Below are 25,614 nucleotides of genomic sequence, written 5' to 3' on the forward strand. Positions count from 1 at the left end.
AGATCATGTAGCACAAAGGGAGGTGCTTGTAAAGCTGCAGCAAGTGAGAATTTCATTGTTCCAGTTCAATTCCAGTGTATGTGACTATTATTTTCTTATCTTGCCAGGCTGGCTCTTTGTTAGAAATATCCAATTAGTCCCACTCATTCTCTGCACTTCCCACAGTCATTAAATAATATGTAATCGGGTGGTTTACAGCTATTAGATTTTCACTGGGAAATAATAAAGTTGAGTAAAATATAGGCTCTAAAGAGTGCCAAATGTCCAGAACCAGATTGTTTACATCATTTCTGATGTTCCTGTCATGATTTTGCAGTTCTCTTGATTCTTTAACCTTTTCACTGGAATTGAAAATAGCAAGTATAATTCACAATTCAAGAAAAATGATTGAAACCTGGGAATTATAAATAAGTTTGTGAAACTTCTGTTATTGGAAATGTCTAGGTGACTGAAATTTCAAATGATCAATGTGAACAAGCATGGATTTGCAAATGTTAGTCATGTCTGAAGAACCTGTTTGAATCTTTTAAGCCTAGGAGATCTCTCAAGAAATGAATAGGGATGTTTACAGACATATTTAATTGTCCTCCCAAGAGGTATTTGATCTGACACCTGTAAGAAATAATTAATTAAATCAGCTCAAACGATCAAAGGCAAATTATTCCTGTAAAACTGATTAAGTGGCAGATGCCAGATTGGCAGGATGTGACAAGTAGAGTTCGATAAAGATCCATATTAAGAAAGCAATATCTTCTATCGGGGTAGACCTAGCAGAGATAGCAGCAGCAGCAGAGCGGTATCCAGTTGGGTGGGAAGTGCCCAGAGATTGACTCCGGATCCCATGAAATCACATGGCATAAGGTGTTACTCGGACCCATCATTCTTCCTCAGCTGATGAATTGATACCACTCAATGTAGAATATCACTTCAAGGAAGCACTGAGAGGCAAAGGCACAGTGTGTATTTTAGGTGTTGACTTTAGTGTCCATCGCCAAGAATGGCTCAGTATCACCACTATTGATCGAGCTGTCTGAGTGCTGCGGACATTGCCGTCAGATTGGGTTTGTGGCAGGTGATGAGGACTAAGCTGCATCCCCAACTTTCTGCAATTTCTTGCGATCTAGGGTAGAACAGTTGCCAAGCCAAATTGTGATGCATCTCAAGAGGATGCTCTCTACGATGCATCTGTAGAAATTGGTAAGAGTTTTTGGAGACATTCTGAGGAAGTAGAAGTGTTGAATTGCTTGTTTGGTCATAGCATCAATTTGGTTAGACCAGGATAAATTGTTGGTAATACTGTATTTATGCCAAGGAACCTGAAGCTCTCCACTTCATCACCCTGTTTTCTGATATATAAAAGAGAGAGAGAGAGAGAGAGAGAGAGAGGGAGAGAGAGAGAAGACGTCAAAGGACGGGAAGGCGAAGCAAACAATTGGAAGCCATATAACTGAACAGAAACTAAGCCGAACCGCCAAATAACTGAAAGCATACGAAGCCGCAACGCCAACTAACCAAAAGGCTGCATCTCCTAAAAGCAAACTCAGTGAAAGGCCGCTCTGCCGAATCGCCAACTAACCGAAAGGCTGCGTCGCCTACAAGCCTACCAGAATGGGCAGTCAGCTGAAAAGTCAAATAACGGACATGATGTCACTGGGGGGGGCCGGACTTATCCGCGATTGGTCCAGACCCCTACGCCCATCACATCACTGGCCGGTGGAGACGGGAGGGTGGGGGTCATTTTCCCACACAAGCCATTGGTGACGGGGCACTCTGAATACTGGGTCTGAATGGTCTTGACCTGAAACACCACCCATTCCTTCTCTCCAGAGATGCTGCCTGTCCCGCTGAGTTACTCCAGCTTTTTGTGTCCAACTTTGGTGTGACAGTTGTCTCATTTCATCGGCTGAGACCATTCAGGTCTGAAGAATCCCTGTCCCAGGAGATGCGCTCCTTCAGCCGCTTACAACTTGGTGCTCGTGTTCAGATTGCCCAGTCACCTGTAGCTTGTGTGGGAAGGTGACCCCCACACTCCCGTCCCGGCCAGTGATGTGATGGACGCAGGGGTCTGGACCAATCGCTGACAAGTCCCGTTCCTTACCCCCCCCCCCCCCCCCCCCCCCCCCCCCCCCCCCCGACGACATTATGTCCGGCAGCCTTTCTGTTAGTTGGCGTTTCGGCTTCATATACTTTCAGTTATTTGGCGTTTGGCTTTGTTTCCGTTCAGTTATTTGGCTTGACAAATGGAATTTAATTCAGATAAAATAGGAGGTGTTTAATTTTGTTGAAACAAACCAGGGCAGGAATTGCACATTAAATGATAGAGCCCTGGGAGTGTCGTAGAATATAGACACCTCGGTAAGTGTAGGTAAATAGTTCCATAAAGCTGGCGACATAGATAGATGGTGGTGAAGAAGGCATTTGGCATGCTTGCCTCCATCAGTTAGGATATTGAGTGCAGGAGTTGGAATATCATGTTACTGCTGTACATGATGTTGGTAAGGCAGATTTGGAGTACTGTTTACAGTTCTGGTAGTCCTGCTAAAGGAAGGATGTTGTCATCTGGGAAAGGTGCACAAAGTTCACATGAATGTTATTAGGACTGAAATGCTTATGTTATCAGGAGGGGTTGGATGAGCTTGATCTATTAACCCAGATGTATGAGACTGAGGGGTTACCTTAGAGGTTTATAAAACCATTAGAAGGTGGGGGGTTAGATGATGATAAGCAGTTTTTATCACAGAAAAAAAAGTGAGACAGAGTAGGTGTTCTTGGATTCCAGGAGGATACAGATCCAGTTCACTTAGTAACCAAATAATTGCATAATTCCATCAGATGCAATGAAAGTACTCAAAATGAATCTGGATTAGCATTTCAAAAGAACAACATTTCAGAACTACTATCGGAGGACTAGGGAATGGGAACATCTGGATTGCTCTTATGTTGAACTGTTATGGAGTTGATGGGCCGAACAGCCCTATTCAGTGCTATTCACTTAGCATTCAATGATTTTTATAAGACTTTTAGCCACTTTATTTGCTCTCTGTGTTTCCTTTCTTTCAAGGCTTTCCCCATCCACACAGCCTCCTGGAGCAGGGAGGGCAAGGCAGATGAGCCTGCAGACATATCCACCATTACCAGGGCCACTCCGTGTCCATTGGAAAGGAGCCGCACTCACTGTGGGCTCAGGCAGATGGTTTTGGCTGCTCCTCCCTCGGAGGTGAGACACTTTGCTCCTTCAAACTCATCCCATGGCCAATTCAGAGCTAACCAAATACCTGTAGTGCCCGGATTTATAACCCCAGACATGGTGTCATGTTGGTCAATTGGCTGCAGTACTACTGGCTGACAGTACTGACTGAGTGAGCATGTGATTCTGGTTCAGTCCATGCTGTGCTTGGTAGTGACTTTGGGTTAGTTTCACAGTGTGCTTGATTGAGTAACTCTGAGTCAGTCCCATGGTATAGCAAAACTCAGATAATCTGATTGCTGGAAATCCTAATGGTATGACCTCTAGCTCACTCTTGTCCAGAATGCTCCAAGTGAGGGCAATTCTGGATTTAGTGTTATGTAATTCACACCCATGATGAACAGGAAGGTAGAAGACAGCTGGCACAGTAGGTAAGTCCTTTAGAGAGCTCAGAGAGGTGGGGGGAGGGGGGGAGAGAGAGAGGAGGGGAGAGAGGGGGAGAAGGGCGGGAGACACTTTTAAGAAGCCAGCCAACTTTTAATAAAGTTTAGTGGGCATTTAACATTACCGGTCGGTTTACTTACCTTTTTGTTCTCAACGAGCTTTACCTTCGACTACCCTCGATTACCTTTGATTGCCTTCGATTACCTACAAATAACATGCGACCTACTACGACCTACCTCGACTAAACCTACGAGTAATAAAAGATCAAAATGTTTTCCATGGCGACCTTTTTTTACTCGCGGGCATTTTTCAACATGTTGAAAAATACGTCGCGACCTAGCTGTGGCCTCGAGTACGTGGGGACTACTCTCGAGCATGAAGGAGAGTGGCAAAGACCTCCTAGGACCTCGTGTCGATCATGCTGCGAGTATGAGTCGAGGTCAAACTCTTCTAAACTCACCAATTAGGTTGCCGCAGTGGGAAAGACCCTTTATTGTTTGTGTAATTCTTGGGCAGTTGGTTGATCAGGCAATAGCAAGCGCCTAGTACTGGCTTTGGCCCATTGGTGACTTCAACAAAATATAAACACGGTTAACATGTAAACAATAAAGGGCAAAGAGGAAAATACGTTTCAAAAGTGTATTCAAGAGAACTAACTTGACTCTAAATGACAGATGAAATTTAATGCTGAGAAATCCAAAGTGTTAGATTTTGTGAGTCGGATTGAGAAGAGGCAATATATATGAGAGGACACAATTGTAAAATGGATACAAGGATAGAGATCTGGAGGTTTAAGTACATAGTTCATCGATAATGGTGGTGTGATGAATGAGTGAATAAAGAAGTATATGAAATACTGTATTTTATAACTGGCGGCTGAGAGTACCAGAGCAAGGAAGTCACAATGATGGTAGACACAATATGCTGGAGTAACTCAGCAGGTCAGGCAGCATCTTTGGAGAGAAGGAATGGGTGACGTTTCGGGCCGAGACCCTTTTTCAACTTTGAAGTCACAATAAATCTATATGAAGTACAGTACTAAGCTGCAGCATCTTGTTCCATTCCGAGCACTATGCTTAGTGAAGGTGTGAAAGCTTTTGAGATGGTGCAGAAGGAATTCTGTTATAGTGATCCCAGGGAAAGGGACTTTAGTCACATGGAGAGATTGAAGAAGAGGCTGTAGCAGAGATAAATATGGTATTTAAGATCATAAAGATGGAAAAAGTGGAGAAACTCTCATTGACGGAGGGACCGTGAACTAGGCGACACAAAGTGAATGAATGTCAAAAGCCCAATGTTTTGTGAAGAAAATGTAACACAGCAAGTAGTTTGGGTGTGCAGTGCACAGCCGAGTTTTGAGGTGGAGGCAAATTCAATGGCAATGTTCGAAAGGGAACTGGGTGGATTTTACACAGCTGAAGATGGGACTATCTGGATTGTGCTTGCATAGAGTTGATACAGACTTGAGCTGAGTGACAGAGGATGTGAATTCGGGTGAGGCTTGAAGAATGGTCTCGACCCGAAATGTCACCCATTCCTTCTCTCCAGAGATGCTGCCAGTCCCGCTGAGTTACTGCAGCTTTTTGTGTCTATCTTGTGAGCTAAGTGACATCTTTATGTCCTGTGATTCTTGAATGTGATTGACCTACTCTTCCCTGATCATAGTGTTTCTGATTGAGACTAAGAAACAGTCACTCACAATCCTGTATGGTACATCATTCCCCATAGCTAAAAATGGTAAGTCCGATATGCCAGCCAAGTCATGGAGAGCCAGGACATTTACAACAAAATTGTGAGGATGGTTGTCAAAGAATATAGCAGGAATGTATTTGTGTTTATTGGCATATGCACCAGATATGGTGGAACAATGAAATTCTCAATATTCACAAAAAGCACAAAATGAAACACAACACTGATTACCTACACTCAGTCTACCGAGACCTACATGATCACCCGGTTGCTAAACACTTTAACTTCCCCTCCCATTCCCATACGGACTTGGGCCTCCTCCACTGTCAGACTGAGGCCCAGCACAAATCGATGGAACAGCACCACATATTTTGCTTGGGCAGCTTACAACCCAGCGGTATATTGACTTCTCTACCTTCAACTAACCCTTGATCCTCCTTCATCCATCCCCCCCCCCCCCCAACCCTCGTTCTCCAACCAGTCTGACTGTCCTCCTGATTAAATTCTATCTTTGTATGCCTCGTTGTCAACTTCCCCTAGCAAACAATTGTGTATTATACATTTTCCTTGAATTTCGTCACCTTTGATCTCTCATTTTCACACCTTACTCTTCCATATTTGTGTCTCCCTCTTCCCTAACTCTCAGTTGGAAGAAGGGTCTCGACCCTAAATGTCACCCAGTCCTTATGTCCAGAGGTGCTGCCTGTCCTGCTGAGTTACTCCAGCATTTTGTGTCTATCTTCGGTGTAATCCAGCATCTGCAGTTCCCTCCTCCACAATGAATTTCTTGCTGCAGCTTTAAAGGCTTATTAGATGCAACAACAATAACTACAGTAAATATACCATAAATGTGTAAGAAGGAACTGCAGATGCTGGTTTAAACCGAAGATAGACACAAAAAGCTGGAGTAATTCAGCACGACAGGCAGCATCTCTGGAGAGAAGGAATGGGTGATGTTTCGGGTCAAGACCCTTTTTCGGACTGGTTAGGGATAAGGGAAGTGAGATATAGACGGTGGTGTGGAGAGATAAAGAACAATGAATGAAAGATATGCAGAAAAGTAACGATTATAAAGGTAACAGGCCATTGTTAGCTGCTCGTAGGGTGGAAAAGCTAGTGTGACTTGGGTGGGGGAGGGATAGAGAGAGAGGGAATGCCAGGACCACCCGAAGTGAGAGAAATCAATATTCAATCAATATTCATGCCACTGGGCTGTAAGCTGCCCAAGTAAATTTAATTGGTAAATTGGCAAATTAGGCAATTAATTAGCCAATGTAAGGAAAGTTGCTCAAGGGGAGTGGCTAGTGGGGGAGCGGCTAAATGAGGGAAGCGGCCTTGTGAAGGAAGTGTGAGTCTTCGGCGAGGAGTCTGAGGAGAGGAGAGGAGACTACGCAAAAAGTTGGAGAGGACGGGACGCGGTGAAGACATGACGGGTAAGCTGATTCAGTGTGAGGTTTGCAGGATGTGGGAGGTTAGGGATACTGATGGTGCCTCTGGCTGCTACAACTGTGGCAAGTGTGTCCAGGTTCAGCTCCTGAAAGACCGTGTTGGGACACTGGAGAAACAACTTGAGAAACAACTTGTTGAACTCAGGAACATCAGGGAAAACGAGAGTTTCCTGAACAGGGCCGGTAGTGAGGTTGTCACTCCAAGGCTACAGGAAGAGCGAAGGAGGGTGACTGTGAGAACGAGGAGTAAGAGTGGAGTGCAAGTGGCTGTACCTAATGAAAACAGGTACACCCTTTTGGGAGCTGTCAGGGAGTGGTGGATGACTCCATTGTCCGAGGTACGGACTGGAGATTCTGTGGCGGCAGCCGAGACTCGAAGATGGTCTGTTGCCTCCCTGGTGCCAGGGTTCAGGATATCACAGACCAACTTCAGAACATCCTCGAGAGGGAAGGTGAACAGCCGGCAGTAGTTGTGCACGTCGGCACGAACAACATAGGGAAGAAGAGGAAGGAGGTTCTACAACATGAATTTAGAGAGTTAGGAAGAAAACTGGAAAGCAGGACTTCGAGGGTGGTTATCTCTGGATTGCTTCCAGTACCTCGTGCAAGTGAGGGCAGGAACAGGGAGTTAGGGGATCTGAATGTGTGACTGGGGGGCTGGTGCAGGGAGCAAGGATTTAGCTTTATAGACCACTGGGATCTCTTCTGGGGTAGGGATGATATGTACAAAAGGGACGGGTTACACCTTAACTGGAGGGGGCCAACGTTCTGGCAGCCAGGTTTGCTAGGGCTACACGTGTGGGTTTAAACTAAACAGTGGGGGGAGGGTTGACAAATTGGGAGTATAAAGATGGAGTTAAAGGGAAAGGAAGTACAGGAAAAGTTACAAAAGACTCTCGAATCAATGGGAAGGAAAGTTTGAGAAGGGATAAGAGAGTAAGGTCAGGGCCAATAGTGAGCGGTGAGAGAGGGGAGGTGAATACTGAGGTGAAAGTGCTGTATATGAATGCGCGAAGTATAAGAAATAAAGTGGATGAGCTGAGCTCAGTTAGAAATTGGCAAGTATGATGTTGTGGGAAATACAGAGACATGGCTGCAAGAGGGCCAGGGCTGGGAACTGAATATTCAAGGGTATACCTCCTATCGAAAAGACAGATAGGTGGGAATGAAGCAGAAGGTACAGGATCAGTTAATTCCAAAGAGGAAGAAAGATTCCAAGGGGAAGAAGGGGCAACCGTGGTTGACAAGGGAAGTCAGGGACAGTATAACAATAAAAGAGAAGTATAACATAGCAAAGATGAGCGGGAAGCCAGAGGATTGGGTAACGTTTAAAGAGCAACAGAAGATAACTAAAAAGGCAATACGGGGAAAAAATTAGTTAAGACCAGTTGGACCCTGGAAGACTGAAAAAGGTGAATTTATTACGGGGAACAAGGAAATGGCAATGAGTTGAAAAGGTACTTTGGATCTGTCTTCACTATGGAGGACACAAACAATCTTCCCGTTGTACTAGTGACCAGAGGATCTGGGGTGATGGAGGAACTGAAAGAAATCCACATTAGGCAGGAAATGGCGTTGGGTAGACTGATGGGACTGAAGGCTGATAAATCCCCTGGGCCTGATGGTCTACAACCCAGGGTACTTAAGGAAGTGGCTCTAGAAATCGTGGACGCATTGGTGATCATTTTCCAATGGTCTATAGATTCAGGATGAGTTCCCGTGGATTGGCGGGTAGCTAATGTATTCCTACTTTTTAAGTAAGGCAGGAGAGAGAAAATAGGGAATTATAGACCAGTTAGCCTGACATCAGTGGTGGGGAAGATGCTGGAGTCAATTATAAAAGATGAAATAGCCGCACATTTGGATAGCAGTAACAGGATCGGTCCGAGTCAGCATGGATTTACAAAGGGGAAATCTTGACTAATCTTCTGGAATTTTTTGAGGATGTAACTAGGAAAATGGACAAGGGAGAGCCAGTGGATGTAGTGTACCTGGACTTTCAGAAAGCATTTGATAAGGTCCCACAAAGGAGATTAGTGGGCAAAATTAGGGCATATGATATTGGGGGTAGAGTGCTGACATGGATAGAAAATTGGTTGGCAGACAGGAAACAAAGAGTAGGGATTAATGAGTCCCTTTCAGAATGGCAGGCAGTGCCTAGTGCGGTACCACAAGGCTCGGTGCTGGGACTGCAGCTATATACAATATACATCAATGATTTAGATGAAGGGATTCAAAGTAACATTAGCAAATTTACAATGACATAAAGCTGGGTGCAGTGTGAACTGTGAGGAGGATGCTATGAGAATGCAGGGCGTCTGGACAGGTTGGGTGAGTGGGCAGATGCATTGCAGATGCAGTTTAATGTGGATAAACATGAGGTGATCCACTTTGGTATCAAAAACAGGAAGGCAGATTATTATCTAAATGGTGTCAGGTTGGGAAAAGTGGAAGTACAATGGGATCTGGGGGTCCTTGTTCGTTAGTCAATGAAAGTAAGCGTGCAGGTACAGCAAGCAGTGATGAAAGCAAATGGCATGTTGGCCTTCATAACAACAGGAGTTGAGTATAGGCGCAAAGATGTCCTTCTGCAGTTGTACAGGGCCCTAGTGAGACCACATCTGGAGTATTGTGTGCATTTGGTCTCCAAATTTGAGGAAGATAATTCTTGCCATTGACGGAGTGCAGCATAGGGTCACGAGGTTAATTCCCAGAATGCGGGACTGTCATATGTTGAAAGAATGGAGCGACTGGGCTTGTATACACTGGAATTTAGAAGGATGAGAGGGGATCTTATTATAACATACAAAATTATTAAGGGATTGAACATGCTAGAGGCAGGAAACACTTTTTCACACAGAGTTGTGAGTCTGGAATTCTCTGCCTCAGATGACGGTGGAGGCCGGTTCTCTGGATACTTTCAAGAGAGAGCTAGGTAGGGCTCTTAAAGATAGCGGAGGCAGGGGATATGGGGAGAAGGCAGGAACGGGGTACTGATTGTGGATGATCAGCCATGATCACATTGAATGGCGGCGCTGGCTCAAAGGGCCGAATGGCCTACTCCTGCACCTATTGTCTATTGAAATATGCCATTCTGTTCCTCCAATTTGCGTTTAGCTTTACTTTGGCAATGGAAGAGATCTAGGGCAGAAAGGTCTGTAGGAATGAGAATGAGAATTAGTGTCCTGCAACCAGGAGATCAGGTAGGTTCAGGCGGGCTGAGTGAAGGTGTTCAGCGAAACGATCGCCCAGTCTGCGTTTGGTCTCGCCGATCGATGAGTCCACACCTTGAACAACGGATACAGTAGATGAGGTTGGAGGAGGTGCAAGTGCACCTCTGCCTAACCTGAAAGGACTGTCGGGGTGCCTGGAGAGTCGAGGGAGGAGGTATTGGCACAGGTGTTGCATCTTCTGTGGTTGCAGGGGAAGGTTCCTGGGGAGGGGGTGGTTAGGGTGGGAAGAGATGAGTTAGCCAGGGAGTTGCGGAGGGAACGGTCTCTGCGGAAGGCAGAAAGGGGTGGAGTTGGGAAAATGTGGCTAGTGGTGGGATCCCGTTGGAGGTGGTGGAAATTTCAGAGGATTACGTGTTGTATGCGACGGCTGATGGGGTGTAAGGTAAGGACTAGGGGGAGGGTTACCGAGGAGACACGAGTGAGGGCCTCATCCATGATGGGAGAGGGGAAACCCCATTCCCAAAAGAATAAGGACATCTGTTCCTGGTATGGAACTCATCTTGGGTGCAGATTTGGCGTAGACGGGGGAATTTGGGAATAAGGGATAGAGTGCAGGAACCAGGGTGGGAAGAAGTGTAGTCAAGATAGGTGTGGGAGTCATTGGGTTTGTAATATACATCAGTCAATGGTCTATTTCCGGTGATGGAGACTGTGAGATCAAGAAAGGGGAAGGAGGGAGGTGTCGGAGATAGTCCAAGTAAATTTGAGTGCAGGATGAAAATTGGTGGTGAAGTTGATGAAGTCCATGAGTTCTGCAGGAGGTAGCACCGATGCAGTCATCAATGTAATGGACATAGAGTTTGGGGATTGGGCTGGAACAGGGATACAAGCAAAGAGGCAGGCATAGCTGGGGCCCATGCTGCTACCCATAGCTACGCCCTGGACTTGGAGGATGTGGGAGGAGTCAAAGGAGAAGTTGGTGAGGACCAGCTCCGCTAGGCAGAGCAGTGTTAGTAGAGAGAAATTGAATGGTTCTGCATTAAGGCCTTACTGGTGGGGATGGAGGTGTAGAGCGACTAAACGTTCATAGTAAAGATGAGGGAGTGGGGGCTCGGAAAGCGGGTTAAGTGTTCCGAGATTATGTGTTCGGCACCGACTAGAAGGGTCGAGATGGCCTGTTTCCGTGCTGTAATTGTTATATGGTTATATGGTTAAAGAGATGATGGGCATGTGAGGTATCTTGGGGGTAGGTCGAGAGAGATTGGACCAGGGGGGATAGGATGGAGTCAAGGTACGTGGAAATCATTTCAGTGGGACAGGAGCAGGCAGAAACAATGGGTCTGCCAGGGCAGTTGTGTTTAGGGATTTTGGGGAGAAGGTAAAACCGGGCTGTGCGGGGCTGGGAATTGATAAAGTTGGAGGCTGTGGAAGGCAGACAGCCAGCAGTGATTAAATCAGAAATGGTATGTGTAAGGCCAGGTGCTCGTCTGTGGGATCATGGTCCAATGATAAGTAGGATGAGGTGTCTGAGAGTTGTCGCCTGGCCTCAGCCCAATAGAGGTCAGCTTGCCAGACTACCACAGCACCTCCCTTGTCGCCCGGTTTGATTATAATGTCAGGGTTGCTGCAGAGTTAGTGGAGGGCTGTACGTTCAGAAGGGGTGAGGTTAGAGTAAGTAAGGGGAGTGGAAAAGTTGAGACGGTTGGTTTCACGCCGGCAGTTAGAAATAAAGAGGTCTAGAGAGGGTAGAAGGCCATTCTGGTTGTCCAAGAGGGGGAACGGTGGAGACTGGAGAAGGGGTCATCAATGGGTGGTGAGGACTCCTTCCCATTGAAAAAGGAGTGGAGGCGATGGAAGAAAAGCTCTACGTCGTGGCGGACCCGGATCTCTTTAAGGTAGGGACAGAGGGGAACGAGATGAGGCCTCTGCTGAGGACAGACCCTGTTTAATATCGGAAAGGGGGGGGGGTCCACGGGCGGATAGTGAAGACACAAGGTTAGGGTCAGAGGAGGGCCGGGGAGTGGACGGAAGTTGAGGAGAGAGGAGGGGAGCATGAGGACTATTGTATGGGTGGGGTGTGGTTGGAGTAACCTGCTTAAAAGAGTGGGAGGGGGAAGACCCATCACTACTGAGATTCTCTGTGGGAGGGGGGAGCAGTAGGACCCAGCAGTCAGACCACATGCTGTCAGAGTCTGCATCGTGGAGGCTGTGGGCCTGGTGCTGAGCCTGGAACTCAGGTGAGGTGACGGCTCCAGCCTGCTGGTGGGCAGTGGAGAGGCAACAGTTTGGATATACAATAAATGATTGGTTATTTTAAGTAAACGAGACCATTGTAGGGCAGAAATCTAAGTACGTAGACCAATCATTGTCATGGAAAGCTGGGTGCTGAGATCAAGTTGTGGTTCTGGTTAAGCAGTGTGGTTTAAGATCTTGATGATTGATGGGAAGCTGTTCTTGAACCTGGAGGTCACAGCTTACAGGATCCTGTACCGCCTTCCTGATGGAAGCAGCGAGATGTGAGTGTAGCAAAGGTGGTGTGGGTCTGCAATGATATCAGTTGCCTTCTTGAGTCGCCTCTGTCGATTCATTCGATGGGTTGGAGGTCAGTACCCATTATGGACTGGACAATGTCCACTACTTTATTCAACCTCCAGGATCCAGATCAGTCAGATAAATGGCAGATGGAATTTAATATGGATTAGTGTGAAGGTGCACTTACAGAAGGATCTTGGGGTGCAACATCATACAGGTGCACAACCTTTTATCCGACAGCCTTGGGACCAGACACTTTTCGTAATTCGGAATTTGTCGGCCTTCGGAATGGAAATTTTTTAGCGTAGATTTTAATGGCTGGCTCAGTGGTAGAGTGCTCGGCTCAAATCCGCAAGGTCGCGAGTTTGCGCCTTGATCCCGGCAGTTCCTCGGTCGCGAGTTTGAGTCTTCAATGTAGTTTTTTCTTGCAGAATGAATGTCTGTATGAAATGCAGTGTGTTGAATGAATTCCTGAATTTGTAAATGTGACCGCAGCATTGAATCACCTCTCGCACTCATGTCACCCTAGCGGGCTACATGCCCTTAGGCGGCCTAAGGCGACATTTTCACACTCTTATATCCGTGTGCAGCAGAGGCGACGTGCGTTTGGAGCCAAACGTGAGCTTTGGTGTGCAGACGACATCCTTGAAAAAATGTCCGGTTTCTTCCAGGTAGGCGATATACCCTATACGTCTGAAGAAGGGTTTCGGCCTGAAACGTTGCCTATTACCTTCGCTCCATAGATGCTGCTGCACCCGCTGAGTTTCTCCAGCTTTTTTGTGTAACAGGCGATATACCCTCCCGGGCAATATACCCTCCACTTCTCTTTTATGAAGGGGATTTAGTTCCCCTTTCTTCCAGGACCGACCGGAGGTTCCGCTGTCACCTCTGCGGGCCGCCCTCGGTGAACGTCCTGTCTCCCTGTCCCTGGGATAGCAGGGGGCGATCAAACAGCACAATACCCCACTCCCCCTCCAACTCCAGAGGAATCCGCTCCCCGATGCCAAGTGGCAGTTCGCCCACAGCTCGAGCTGCGCGACCCCAAGAACAAGACGTACCTTGCACACCATCAGCTTCTGCCCCTGCGGGGAGCGTGTTCCTCTCGAGTTGGAGCGGGGCTGGGCTGGAGTTGCTGATCTGGGATCTCCGTGCTTGCAGTGGGCCTGGGGGTCGGTGTCCCGATGAGGGGGCACAGCTCGGGCTGTGGGCGAACTGCCACTTGTCACCGTAGCGGCCCATCGGGGAGCGGCTTCTGGTGGTCCTGATGTCTCCCGCTAGTTCGCAGTTTTCCTCTGGAGTTGGAACGGGGCTGGGCTGCTGCTGGCTGTGGGTCTCTGGGATCTCCGTGCTTGCAATGGGCCTGGGGGTCGGTGTCCCGTTGGTCCTGACGTCTCCGGTGACTGGCATTGTATGCTGGCATCGCCGACGTGAAGACAGTGCAAAGCCCCCGCGCCGGTGCAATGGGCGGGGAGCTGGAGAGGGGAGGGAAGGGGTCACACACATGGCCGGGAAGCAGAGGGGTGTAGGTGGGGTGAAACTGAAGGGAGCGACAATCTGCTGCTCCCTGCCCGCTGAGTTAAAAAGTTCCCACGCAAGACTCACGATACACTGTGAACCGTGAGTCTACCGTGGGAACTTTTGAACTCAGCGGGCAGACAGCAGCATATTGTCAATTATTAACCCTCCCGCGCAATATACGTTCACCTTCTCTTTTATGAATGGGGATTTAGTTCCCCTTTCTTCGAGGACCGACCGGAGGTTCCGCTGTCACCTCTGCGGGCCGCCCTCGGTGAACGTTTTCAAGGACCTTTCTTCAAGGACTGAAAAAATTTGGAGGTTTTCGTTATTTGGATCTTCGGATAAAAGGTTGTGCACCTGTATTGTGAAAGTGACAATATAAATGGTACAGATGGCCAATGGAACACTTGCCTTCATTAGCTGGGGTTTTCAGAATGAAAGTCAGGAAGCTCTACTGAAGCTATATAAAAAGTTGTGTGGGGCAAGTTTTTTTAACAGTGGGGTGTGTTTGGAAAAGGGGGAGATGGTGAAAGCAGGTACATTTACGAGGCAATTAGAGAGGCACATGAATAGGTGGGGAATGAGGGATGTGGACCAGGTTCTGTCAGATGGGATTAGTTTAACTTGGCATCATTGGTGGACACATGCATGTGGGCCAAAGGATCTCGTCATCATCGGCGCTCACTCGAAATGAGTATGACTGTCCTCTCCTCTCCATAGGGTCGTCTACTTGTGAGTCTGCAGATGTCTGTAGAGGCCGATCCACGTTCCACACACATTGGTGCAAAGTGGGCAGTGGAGACTAGCAGAGGTTGGGAGTCATCGAGCCCTCTTCTCTCCTTACAGTACTGTCACTTTGTCTCTGCGACACGGCGTAGCTCCGTTTCATGACGTGCAGCTACTTCCAGCACGGATTTCCTTTAGGAGCGCCTGTCCAGTGCAATTTGCTCCCAGTTGCTCATGTGATGTGGAATTTCTTCAAACTGTTCTTGATGTTGTCCTTGAAGCGTTTCTTTGGCCCGCTGGGGGCTCACTGACCTTCCTTCCGTTGAGAGTACATGATCTGTTTAGGGAGACGTGTGTTGGACATGCGGGTGATATGGCCAGTCCATCAAAGTTGGTGCTGCATTATTGTGGTGGTGATGCTGGTCATGTTGGCTTCCTCCAAAACGCTGATGTTGGTGCGTCTGCCCTCCCAACTGCTCCTCAGAATCTTTCGTAAGGATCTTTGATGGTATTGTTCCAGGGCTCTCAGGTGCCTGCTCCATACACAGGGTGGAGAGGACAACGGCTCTGTAGACCAGCAGTTTTGTTTGAGCCTTAAGGTCTCGGTCTTCAAAGACTCTTTTCCTGAGTCTGGCGTAGGCTCCGCTGGCACAACTCAGGCGATGGTTGACCTTGGAGTCGCTGTCACCTTTTGAGGAAAGAATGAGGAAGAAAGAATGCTGCCAAGGTAGGGAAAGTGGCCAACGTTTTCAAAAGTGGTGTCATCCACTTTTATAGTGGGCTGGGTAGACAGCTGGTTGGGTGGAGGTTGATGTAGGACCATGGTCTTCTTGATGATTAAGTCTAGGCCCATAACTCTGTATGCTTTGGCAAAAGCATTCAGGATGTCCTGGAGGTCTTCTGTAGAGTGTGTTGCAATGGCGCAGTCGTCCACGTACTGAAGCTCCATGATGGCGGTGTTACTGACTTTGCTCTTGGCCTTCAACCTATTAAAGTCAGTCCTGTAGAGGATTGGGATCCCCTGTGGCAGCTCTTTACCAATGAGGTGAAGTATGGCAGCAATGAAGGGGACAAACAGGGTGGGTGTGATGATGCATCCCTGTTTGACCCCCGTTTCCATAGTGAAGGGCTCGGATTCAGAGCCGCAGTTGCTGAGCATTGTGACTGACATGCCATCATGTAGAAGCCACAATATTCTGATGTACTTGTCGTGGCAACCGTACCTTGATAGTATGCTCCAAAGTGCCTGGTGGTCTACCGAGTCAAAAGCCTTTGTCAGGTCTATGAAGGCCATCTACAAAAGCTGCCTTTGTTCACGGCATTTTTCTTGGAGTAGGTGTGCTGTGAATATCATGTCTGCTGTACCTCTAGATGGGCGGAGGCCACATTGTGATTCTGGGAGTACCTCCTCAGACAATAGTAGTGGCACACATGGACACATGCATGTGGGCAAAAGGGTCTACTCCTGTACTGTACTACTTTCTAACTGGTGACATTGCCACCCTCTTGACCCTGGCCCTACATATTATGATTCCTTCCCCTCCATATTATGGGTTCAGGTGGAGAGCTCTCGGGAAACAATGGCTGTATGGACTTGAGATGTTTCTATCTCTGCCCAGACCCCAACTGCTTACACTTCTCCAATTTCAACGAGCTGCTATAAGCAACGTGGATAGTGATATTATTTGAATTACCATCCCTGCTCTGACTTCCCGCCTCGATTTTAAATTTATTCATAGAAACATAGAAAATAGGTGCAGGAGGAGGCCATTCGGCCCTTCGAGCCAGCACCGACATTCATTGCGATTATGGCTGATGGTACCCTATCAATAACCCGTGCCTGCCTTCTCCCCATATCCCTCGATTCCACTAGCCCCTAGAGCTCTATCTAACTCTCTCTTAAATCCATCCAGTGATTTGATCTCCACTGACCTCTGTGGCAGGTAATTCCACAAATTCACAACTCTCTGGGTGAAAATGTTTTTTCTCATCTCAGTCTTAAATGACCTCCCCTTTATTCTAAGACTGTGGCCCCTGGTTCTGGACTCACCCAACATTGGGAACATTTTTTCCTGCATCTAGCTTGTCCAGTCCATTTATAATTTTATATGTTTCTATAAGATTCCCCTCATCCTTCTAAACTCCAGTGAATATAAGCCCAGTCTTTTCAATCTTTCATCATATGACTGTCCCGCCATCCCTGGGATCAATCTTGTGAACCTACGTTGCACTGCCTCAGTCACAAGGATGTCCTTCCTCAAATTAGGAGACCAAAACTGTATGCAATACTCCAATGTGGTCTTACCAGAGCCCTATACAACTTCAGAAGAACCTATACTGAAATCCTCTTGTATGAAGGCCAACATTCCATTAGCTTTCTTCACTGCCTGCTGTACCTGTAAGCCAACTTTCAGTGACCGGTGTACAAGGACATCCAGGTCTCGCTGTACCTCCCCTTACCTAACCTAACCCCAGTGAGATAATAATCTGCCCCCTTGCTTTTGCCGCCAAAGTGAATAACCTCACATTTATCTATATTATACTGCATCAGCCACGCATCTGCCCACTCACTCAACCTGTCCAGGTCACCCTGCAACCTCCTAACATCCACTTCACAGTTCACACTGCCACCCAGCTTTGTGTCATCCGCAAACTTGCCAGTGTTGCTCCTAATTCCCTCTTCCAAATCATTAATACATATGGTAAACAGTTGTGGCCCCAACACCGACCTTGCGGCACTCCACTCGCCACTGCCTGCCATTCTGAAAAGGACCCGTTCACTCCTACTCTTTGCTTCCTGTCTGCCAGCCAATTTTCTATCCACGCCAATACCATGTGCTCTAATTTTAGTCACCAGTCTCCCGTGCGGGACCTTATCAAAGGCTTTCTGAAAGTCTAGATACACTACATCCACTGGCTCCCCTTCATCCATTTTACTTGTCACATTCTCAAAAAATTCCAGAAGATTAGTCAAGCATGATTTCCCCTTCATAAATCCATGCTGACTTGGACTAATCCTTTAACTGCTATCCAAATGCCCCATTATTACCTCTTTAATAATTGATCCCAGCATCTTTTCCACCACCGAAGTCAGGCTAACTGGTCTGTAATTCCCCATTTTCTCTCTCGCTCCTTTAACTATCATTAACTATCCTCCAATCCACAGGAACTGATCCTGAATCTATGGAATCTATTGGAAAATGATCATCAATATGTCCACTATTTCTAGAGCCACCTCCCTAAGGACCCTGGGATTTATCATCCTTCAGTCCCATTAGCCTACCCAATACTATTTCTCGCCTAATGAAAGTTTATTTCAGCTCCTCGACCCCCTTAGATCCTCTGTCCTCCAGTACATCTGGGAGATTGTTGGTGTCTTGCTTAGTGAAGACAGATCCAAAGTACCTGGTCAACTCTTCTGCCATTTCCTTGTTCCCCATAATAATTCCACCCGTGTCTGCCTTCAAGGGACCCACATTTGACTTTGCTACGCTTTTTCCCTTAGCATATCTAAAGAAGCTTTTACTGTCCTTCTTTATATTCATGGACAGCTTCCCTTCGTACTTCATCTTTTCAGCCCGTATTGCCCGTTTTGTTTCCTTCTGTTGTCCTATGAAAGTTTCCCAATCCTCTGGCTTCCGGCAACTCTTTGCTGTGTTATACATCTTTTATTTTAGTTTTATTCTATCCCTAACTTCTCTTGTCAGCCACGGTTGCCTCCTACTCCCCTTAGAATCTTTGTTCCTTTTTGGAATGAAATGATCCTGCGTCTTCCAGATTATGCCCAGAAATTCCTGCCATTGCTGTTCCACCGTCATTCCTGCTAAGATCCCTTTCCAGTCTACATTGGCCAGCTCCCCTCTCATGCCTTCATAGTCCCCTTTGTTCAACTGCATCACTGCCACTTCCGATTTAACGTTCCCCTTCTCAAATTGCAGATTAAAACTAATCATATTATGATCACTTCCTCCAAGCGGTTCCTTTACCTCGAGTTCTCTTATCAAATTTGGTTCATTGGACAACACTAAATCCAGAACTGCCTTTTCTCTGGTCGGCTCCATTACAAGCTGCTCTAAGAATCCATCTCTGAGGCATTCTACAAACTCTCTTGGGGTCCTGAACCAACCTGATTTTCCCAGTCTACCTGCATATTGAAATCCCCCATCACCACAGTGGCAATACCTTTGTTACATGCCAGTTTTAACTCCTGCTGCAACTTACACCCTACATCCGGGCTACTATTTGGGGGTCTGTAGATAACACCAATTAGTGTCTTCTTGCCTTTGCAATTCCTCAACTCAATCCACAGTGACTCTATCTCGTCAGTCCCTATGTCTTCCCTCGCAAGGGACTGAATTCCATTCCTCACCAGAAGAGCTACACCTCCCTCCTCTGCCTACCTACCTGTCCTTTCTATAGGATGTATAACCCTGAATATTAAGTTCTCAGACCCGATCCTCCTGCAGCCACGTCTCAGTAATCCCCGCAATGTCATATCTACCAACCTCTAACTGAGCCTCAAGCTCATCTATTTTACTTCTTATATTTTGCGCATTCAAATACAGTACTTTTAATTCCTTACGCATTTCACATCGATCCCTATTACACTTGGCCATACTCTCCTATCCCTTTGTGAGCTTTCTTTCCCGTTAATTCTGGGGTCATGAACTATCCCTTTACTCCCTTTCCCTTTAACTCTGTCCTTGACTATCCCATTTGACACCCCCCCCCCCCCTTATTTAGTTTAAAGCCACCTGTGTCGCAGTGGCAAACCTGCCTGCCAGAATGCCGGTCCCCCACCTGTTAAGTTGCAATCCGTCCCTTTTGTACAGTCCCCCCTTACTCCAAAACAGATCCCAGTGGTCTAAGAATCTAAATCCCTGTCCCCTGCACCAGTTCCCCAGCCACACGTTCAGGTCCTGTATCTCCCTGTTCCTGCTCTCGGCAGCACGAGGAACTGGAAGCAAACCAGAGATAACAACCCTGGAGGTCCTGCTTTTCAGCATTTTTCCCAGCTCTCTAAAGTCATGTTTCAGAATATTCATCCCCTTCTTTCCGACATCGTTTGTGCCGACATGCACATCAACGTCCGGCTGTTCACCTTCGCCCTTGAGGATTTTCTGCACTCTGTCCATGACATCCTGGATCCTGGCACCAGGAAGGCAACACACCATCCTCGAATCCCATCTGTTGCTGCGGAAACCCCTGTCCGTACCTCTCACAATGGAGTCTCCAACCATTGCGTTGCCTGAAATTGGCCTCCTTGGTTTTGGCTCAACAGCACTTTTTGCATCGTAAGCCAGTGTGCCGCTCAGTGCGTTAACGTCTTCTGTCCCGACAGCTTTTAAGTGGGTGAACCTGTTCTCAAGGGGTACAACTGACCTGTGCATTCCATGTTTACTTCCGCTTCTCACTGTCACCCACCTTCCCTCTTCCAGTAACTTCGGTGTAACAATCTTAGAAACATAGAAATTAGGTGCAGGAGTAGGCCATTCGGCCCTTCGAGCCTGCACCGCCATTCAGTATGATCATGGCTGATCATCCAACTCAGTATCCCGTACCTGCCTTCTCTCCATACCCTCTGATCCGCTTAGCCACAAGGGCCACATCTAACTCCCTCTTAAATATAGCCAATGAACTGGCCTCGACGACCCTCTGTGGCAGAGAGATCCAGAGATTCACCACTCTCTGTGTGAAAAAAGTTCTTCTCATCTCGGTTTTAAAGGATTTCCCCCTTATCCTTAAGCTGTGACCCCTTGTCCTGGACTTCCCCAACATTGGGAGCAAACTTCCTGCATCTAGCCTGTCCAACCTCTTAAGAATTTTGTAAGTTTCTATAAGATCCCCTCTCAGTCTCCTAAATTCTAGAGAATATAAACCAAGTCTATCCAGTCTTTCTTCATAAGACAGTCCTGACATCCCAGGAATCAGTCTGGTGAACCTTCTCTGCACTCCCTCTATGGCAATAATGTCCTTCCTCAGATTTGGAGACCAAAACTGTATGCAATACTCCAGGTGTGGTCTCACCAAGACCCAGTACAATTGCAGTAGAACCTCCCTGCTCCTATACTCAAATCCTTTTGCTATGAAAGCTAACATGCCATTCGCTTTCTTCACTGCCTGCTGCACCTGCATGCCTACTTCCAATGACTGGTGTACCACGACACCCAGGTCTCGCTGCATCTCCCCTTTTCCTAGTCGGCCATCATTTAGATAATAGTCTGCTTTCCTGTTTTTGCCACCAAAATGGATAACCTCACATTTATCCACATTATACTGCATCTGCCAAACATTTGCCCACTCACCCAGCCTATCCAAGTCACCTTGCAGTCTCCTAGCATCCTCCTCGCAGCTAACACTGCCCCCCAGCTTAGTGTCATCCGCAAACTTGGAGATATTGCCTTCAATTCCCTCATCCAGATCATTAATATATATTGTAAATAGCTGGGGTCCCAGCACTGAGCCTTGCGGTACCCCACTAGTCACTGCCTGCCATTGTGAAAAGGACCCGTTTACTCCTACTCTTTGCTTCCTGTTTGCCAGCCAGTTCTCTATCCACATCAGTACTGAACCCCCAATGCCGTGTGCTTTAAGTTTGTATACTAATCTCTTATGTGGGACCTTGTCGAAAGCCTTCTGGAAGTCCAGATACACCACATCCACTGGTTCTCCCCTATCCATGCTACTAGTTACATCCTCGAAAAATTCTATAAGATTCGTCAGACATGATTTACCTTTCGTAAATCCATGCTGACTTTGTCCAATGATTTCACCACTTTCCAAATGTGCTGCTATCCCATCTTTAATAACTGACTCTAGCAGTTTCCCCACTACCGATGTTAGACTAACTGGTCTGTAATTCTCCGTTTTCTCTCTCCCTCCCTTCTTAAAAAGTGGGGTTACGTTTGCTACCCGCCAATCCTCAGGAACTACTCCAGAATCTAAAGAGTTTTGAAAGATTATTACTAATGCATCCACTATTTCTGGAACTACTTCCTTAAGTACTCTGGGATGCAGCCTATCTGTCCCTGGCCTTTAATCCATTCAATTTACCCAACACCATTTCCCGGCTAACCTGGATTTCACTCAATTCCTCCAACTCCTTTGCTGTATCTTGCTGTAGGACTCATCGAAGAACCACTCAGCCTCTCGGATGAACCTGAGGCCATTCACTTGTTTCTCCAGTTCCCCAACACGGTCCTTCAGGAGCTATTGGAGGAACTATTCAAGGCAGCTACTTGTACTTGAGGGATATCCAGATGCTAGGGACAGTGTTTTTTGGGAGAATGGACAGAGAGTAAATACGTCTAGCATCCTGTCTTTAGAAAAACATCTTGTGTTATGTTTCTTTTTGAATAGCCTTGTGTACTGCTTTGAGACAATGTCTTTGAATAGCACGCACTTTGAGAATAACAGTGCATCCAAAAAAAAAATCATGGTCTGAAGGCCAGGAAATGCCCTGTGATATCTTCTTTTCCACTATTCAATGCAATGTCTGTGGTATTCATACCCCTTCACTTTTTCCACATTTTGTTACGTTATAGCCTTATTTTAAAATCAATCAATCAATCAATTTATTCATCACATACACAATAAAGTGCAGTGAAATGAATTTTGCCAACAGCAGTACAATTAAAGAACACACAATACACAATAAAAATTGAACACAAACATCCACCACAGCATTCTTCACTGTGGTGGAAGGCACAAAGTACAGCCAGTCCTCCCCCATTGTTCCCCCGTGGTCGGGTCCATAAACCTCCGCAGTCGCTGCTGTGGGCGGCCAGATATTCAGGCCCTCTCGTCAGGACGGTAAGTCCCGAATTGGCGCTTCCCTATCGGAGAACGCGGCTTCAGGATGTTGTAGGCCGCAGGCCGGCGGTCGGAGCTCTTCTCCGGGGATGCCTGGCGAGGGATCCCGCTAGGGATGGTAAGTCCACGCCGCACCGGCGTCTAGAAGCTACGCAGACTGTGGCTTTAGGATGTTGTAGGCTGTGGGCCAGCAGTCGGAGCTCTTCTCCAGCAAGGGGTCCCTAGCGAGGGGTCCCAGGCACCAGACGCCGCTTCCGCTGCTAGAAGCTCCGCAGACTGCGGTTTCAGGCTGTACCAGCGATCGGAGCATTTCCTTCTGGCGACTCCGGCAAGGGCTCGCCCGCTCCGCGGGTGAAAAGTCCACGCTGCGCCCACTGCAGAAACTCTGGGCCCAACTCCGGGAAAAGAAACGCCAATGGTGTTTAGCCGCGAGGGAGGCGACATGGAAAAAGTCGCTTCTCCGTGGAGGAGGCGACCGAAAGCGGTTCCCCCCTTACCCCCCCTCACCACCCCCCACACAAGACACACCAAGAGATATTAAAACACACATTTGGACACCCAAAAAAAAAAAAAAAAATTAGAAAGGACGAACGCGCTGCTGGCAGGGCAGCCGTCTCACAGTGCCCCCGACCAAATTGGATTGAATTCATTTTTGAATATCATCATTGAATATAATCAATTTGTGAATATTCATCATTGAATATCATCAATCTACACACAATACCCCAGAATGAAGAAGTGAAAACAGGTGTTTAGAAATGTTTGCAAACTAATTAAAAAGAAATAAGTGAAATTTCACATTTACATAAGTATTCAGACCCTTTGCTATGACGCTCAAAATTGAGCTTAGGTTCATCCCTTTTCCATTGTCCCCCATGTTTCTACAACTTGATTGGAGTCCACCAGTGTTAAATTAAATTGATTGGACATGACTTGGAAAGGGACACACCTGTCTATATAAGGTCCCACAGTTGACAGTGCATGTCAGAGCAAAAATCAAGCCATGAAGACGACGGAATTGTCCGTAGACCTCCGAGACAGGATTGTGTCGAGACAGATCTGGGGATGAATACAAAACAATTTCTGCAGCTTTGCAGGTCCAGAAGAGCACAGTGGCCCCCGTCATTTTTAAATGGAAGAACTTTGTAACCACCAGAACTCTTCATAGAGCTGGCCACCCGGCCAAACTGAGCAATCGGGGAGAAGGGCCAAGCATCACGTCTAGAGTATGGTGTACAATTTTGGTCGCCTAATTATAGGAAGGATGTCAACAAAATAGAGAGAGTACAGAAGAGATTTACTAGCATGTTGCCTGGGTTTCAGCAACTAAGTTACAGAGAAAGGTTGAACAAGTTAGGGCTTTATTCTTTGGAGCGCAGAAGGTTAAGGGGGGACTTGATAGAGGTCTTTAAAATGATGAGAGGTATAGACAGAGTTGACGTGGATAAGCTTTTCCCACTGAGAGTAGGGAAGATTCAAACACGGGGACATGACTTGAGAATTAAGGGACAGATGTTTAGGGGTAACATGAGGGGGAACTTCCTTACTCAGAGAGTGGTGGCTGTGTGGAATGAGCTTCCAGTGAAGGTGGTGGAGGCAGGTTTGTTTTTATCATTTAAAAATAAATTGGATAGTTATATGGAAGGGAAAGGAATGGAGGGTTATGGTCTGAGCGCAGGTATATGGGACTAGGGGAGAATACGTGTTCAGCACGGACTAGGAGGGTCGAGATGGCCTGTTTCCGTGCTGTAATTGTTGTATGGTTAGGGAGGTGACCAAGAACCCGATGGTCACTCTGTCAGAGCTCCAGAGTTCCTCTGTGGAGATGGGAGAACCTTCCAGAAGGCCAATTATATCTGCAGCACTCCACCAATCAGGCCGTTATGGTGGAGTGGCCAGACGGAAGCCACTCCTCAGTAAAAGGCACATGACAGCCCGCTTGGAGTTTGCCAAAAGGCACCTGAAGGACTCTCAGACCATGAGAAACAAGATTCTCTGGTCTGATGAAACCAAGATTGAACTCTTTGGCCTGAATGCCAAGCATCACGTCTGGAGGAAACCAGGCACCACTCATCATGGTGAAGCATGGTGGTGGCAGCATCATGCTGTGGGGATGTTTTTCAGCAGCAGGAACTGGGAGACTAGTCAGGATCGAGGGACAGATGAATGGAACAAAGTACAGAGAGATCCTTGATGAAAACCAGCTCCAGAGCGTTCTGGACCTCAGACTGGGGTGGAGGTTCACCTTCCAACAGGACAACTACCCAAAGCACACAGCCAAAACAATGCAGGAGTGGCTTTGTGACAAGTCTGTGAATGTCTTTGAGTGGCCCAGCCAGAGCCCGGACTTGAACCCGATCAAACATCTCTGGAGGGTCCTAAAAATAGCTGTGCATCGGCGCTCCCCATCCAACCTGACAGAGCTTGAGAGGATCTGCAGAGAAGTATGGGAATACAGGTGTGCCAAGCTTGTAGTGTCATACCCAAGACTTGAGGCTGTAATCGCTGCCAAAGGTGCCTCAACTGAGTAAACGGTCTGAATACTTACGTAAATGTGATATTTCAGTTGTTTATTTTTAATTTGCAAAAATTTCTAGTCACTTTTCGCTTTTTTATTATGGGGTATTGTGTGTAGATTGATGACAAAAAAAATCAATTTAATCCATTTTAGAATAAGGCTATAACGTAACAAAATGTGGAAAAAGTGAAGGGGTCTGAAAACGTTTCTGAATGCATTGTACCTTCACTTTTTTTCTTGCATTTGTAGAATTGAAACAAAATTGGTGGACTGAAAGGTGCAACTGACATTGTCTGGCCTTAGACAGGTTGAAAAATACTGCATGGACTTGTAAGGGAGTCAGGTTTGATCTGGGGTGGGAGATTGCAACCTTCACGTGGTCCACTCTGTTTCAACAAATGCAATCAACCTGGCGTGCACCAACAGAAGATCAAACAGAACAAGTTGTCTTATAACTTTAGGCTGTGCACGCCATACGCAAGAAGAAGAAGGTTTGATCTGTTTAGAGTACTGACCATTAGAGGTCTGTCTTTTATTTATTTTTTGTTTTCTTTTGTCCTGTTGTTT

General features: G+C 46.9%; 1 protein-coding gene across 12 annotated transcripts in view; it reads left to right on the forward strand.

Annotated features, from left to right (window-relative positions):
• The window catches only part of cbfa2t3 (CBFA2/RUNX1 partner transcriptional co-repressor 3), a 150,979-nt gene that overhangs the window by 118,937 nt on the left and 6,428 nt on the right, over positions 1–25,614 (forward strand). For all 12 annotated transcript variants that reach the window (XM_055664891.1, XM_055664892.1, XM_055664886.1 and 9 more), the window contains one exon: positions 3,062–3,217. In XM_055664891.1, coding sequence (XP_055520866.1) covers positions 3,062–3,217 — 156 coding nt within the window. The remainder of the gene's footprint in view (positions 1–3,061; positions 3,218–25,614) is intronic.

Source organism: Leucoraja erinacea, chromosome 50 (genome assembly GCF_028641065.1).
Source record: "Leucoraja erinacea ecotype New England chromosome 50, Leri_hhj_1, whole genome shotgun sequence".
In the NCBI taxonomy this organism is placed as follows: Eukaryota; Metazoa; Chordata; class Chondrichthyes; order Rajiformes; family Rajidae; genus Leucoraja; species Leucoraja erinaceus.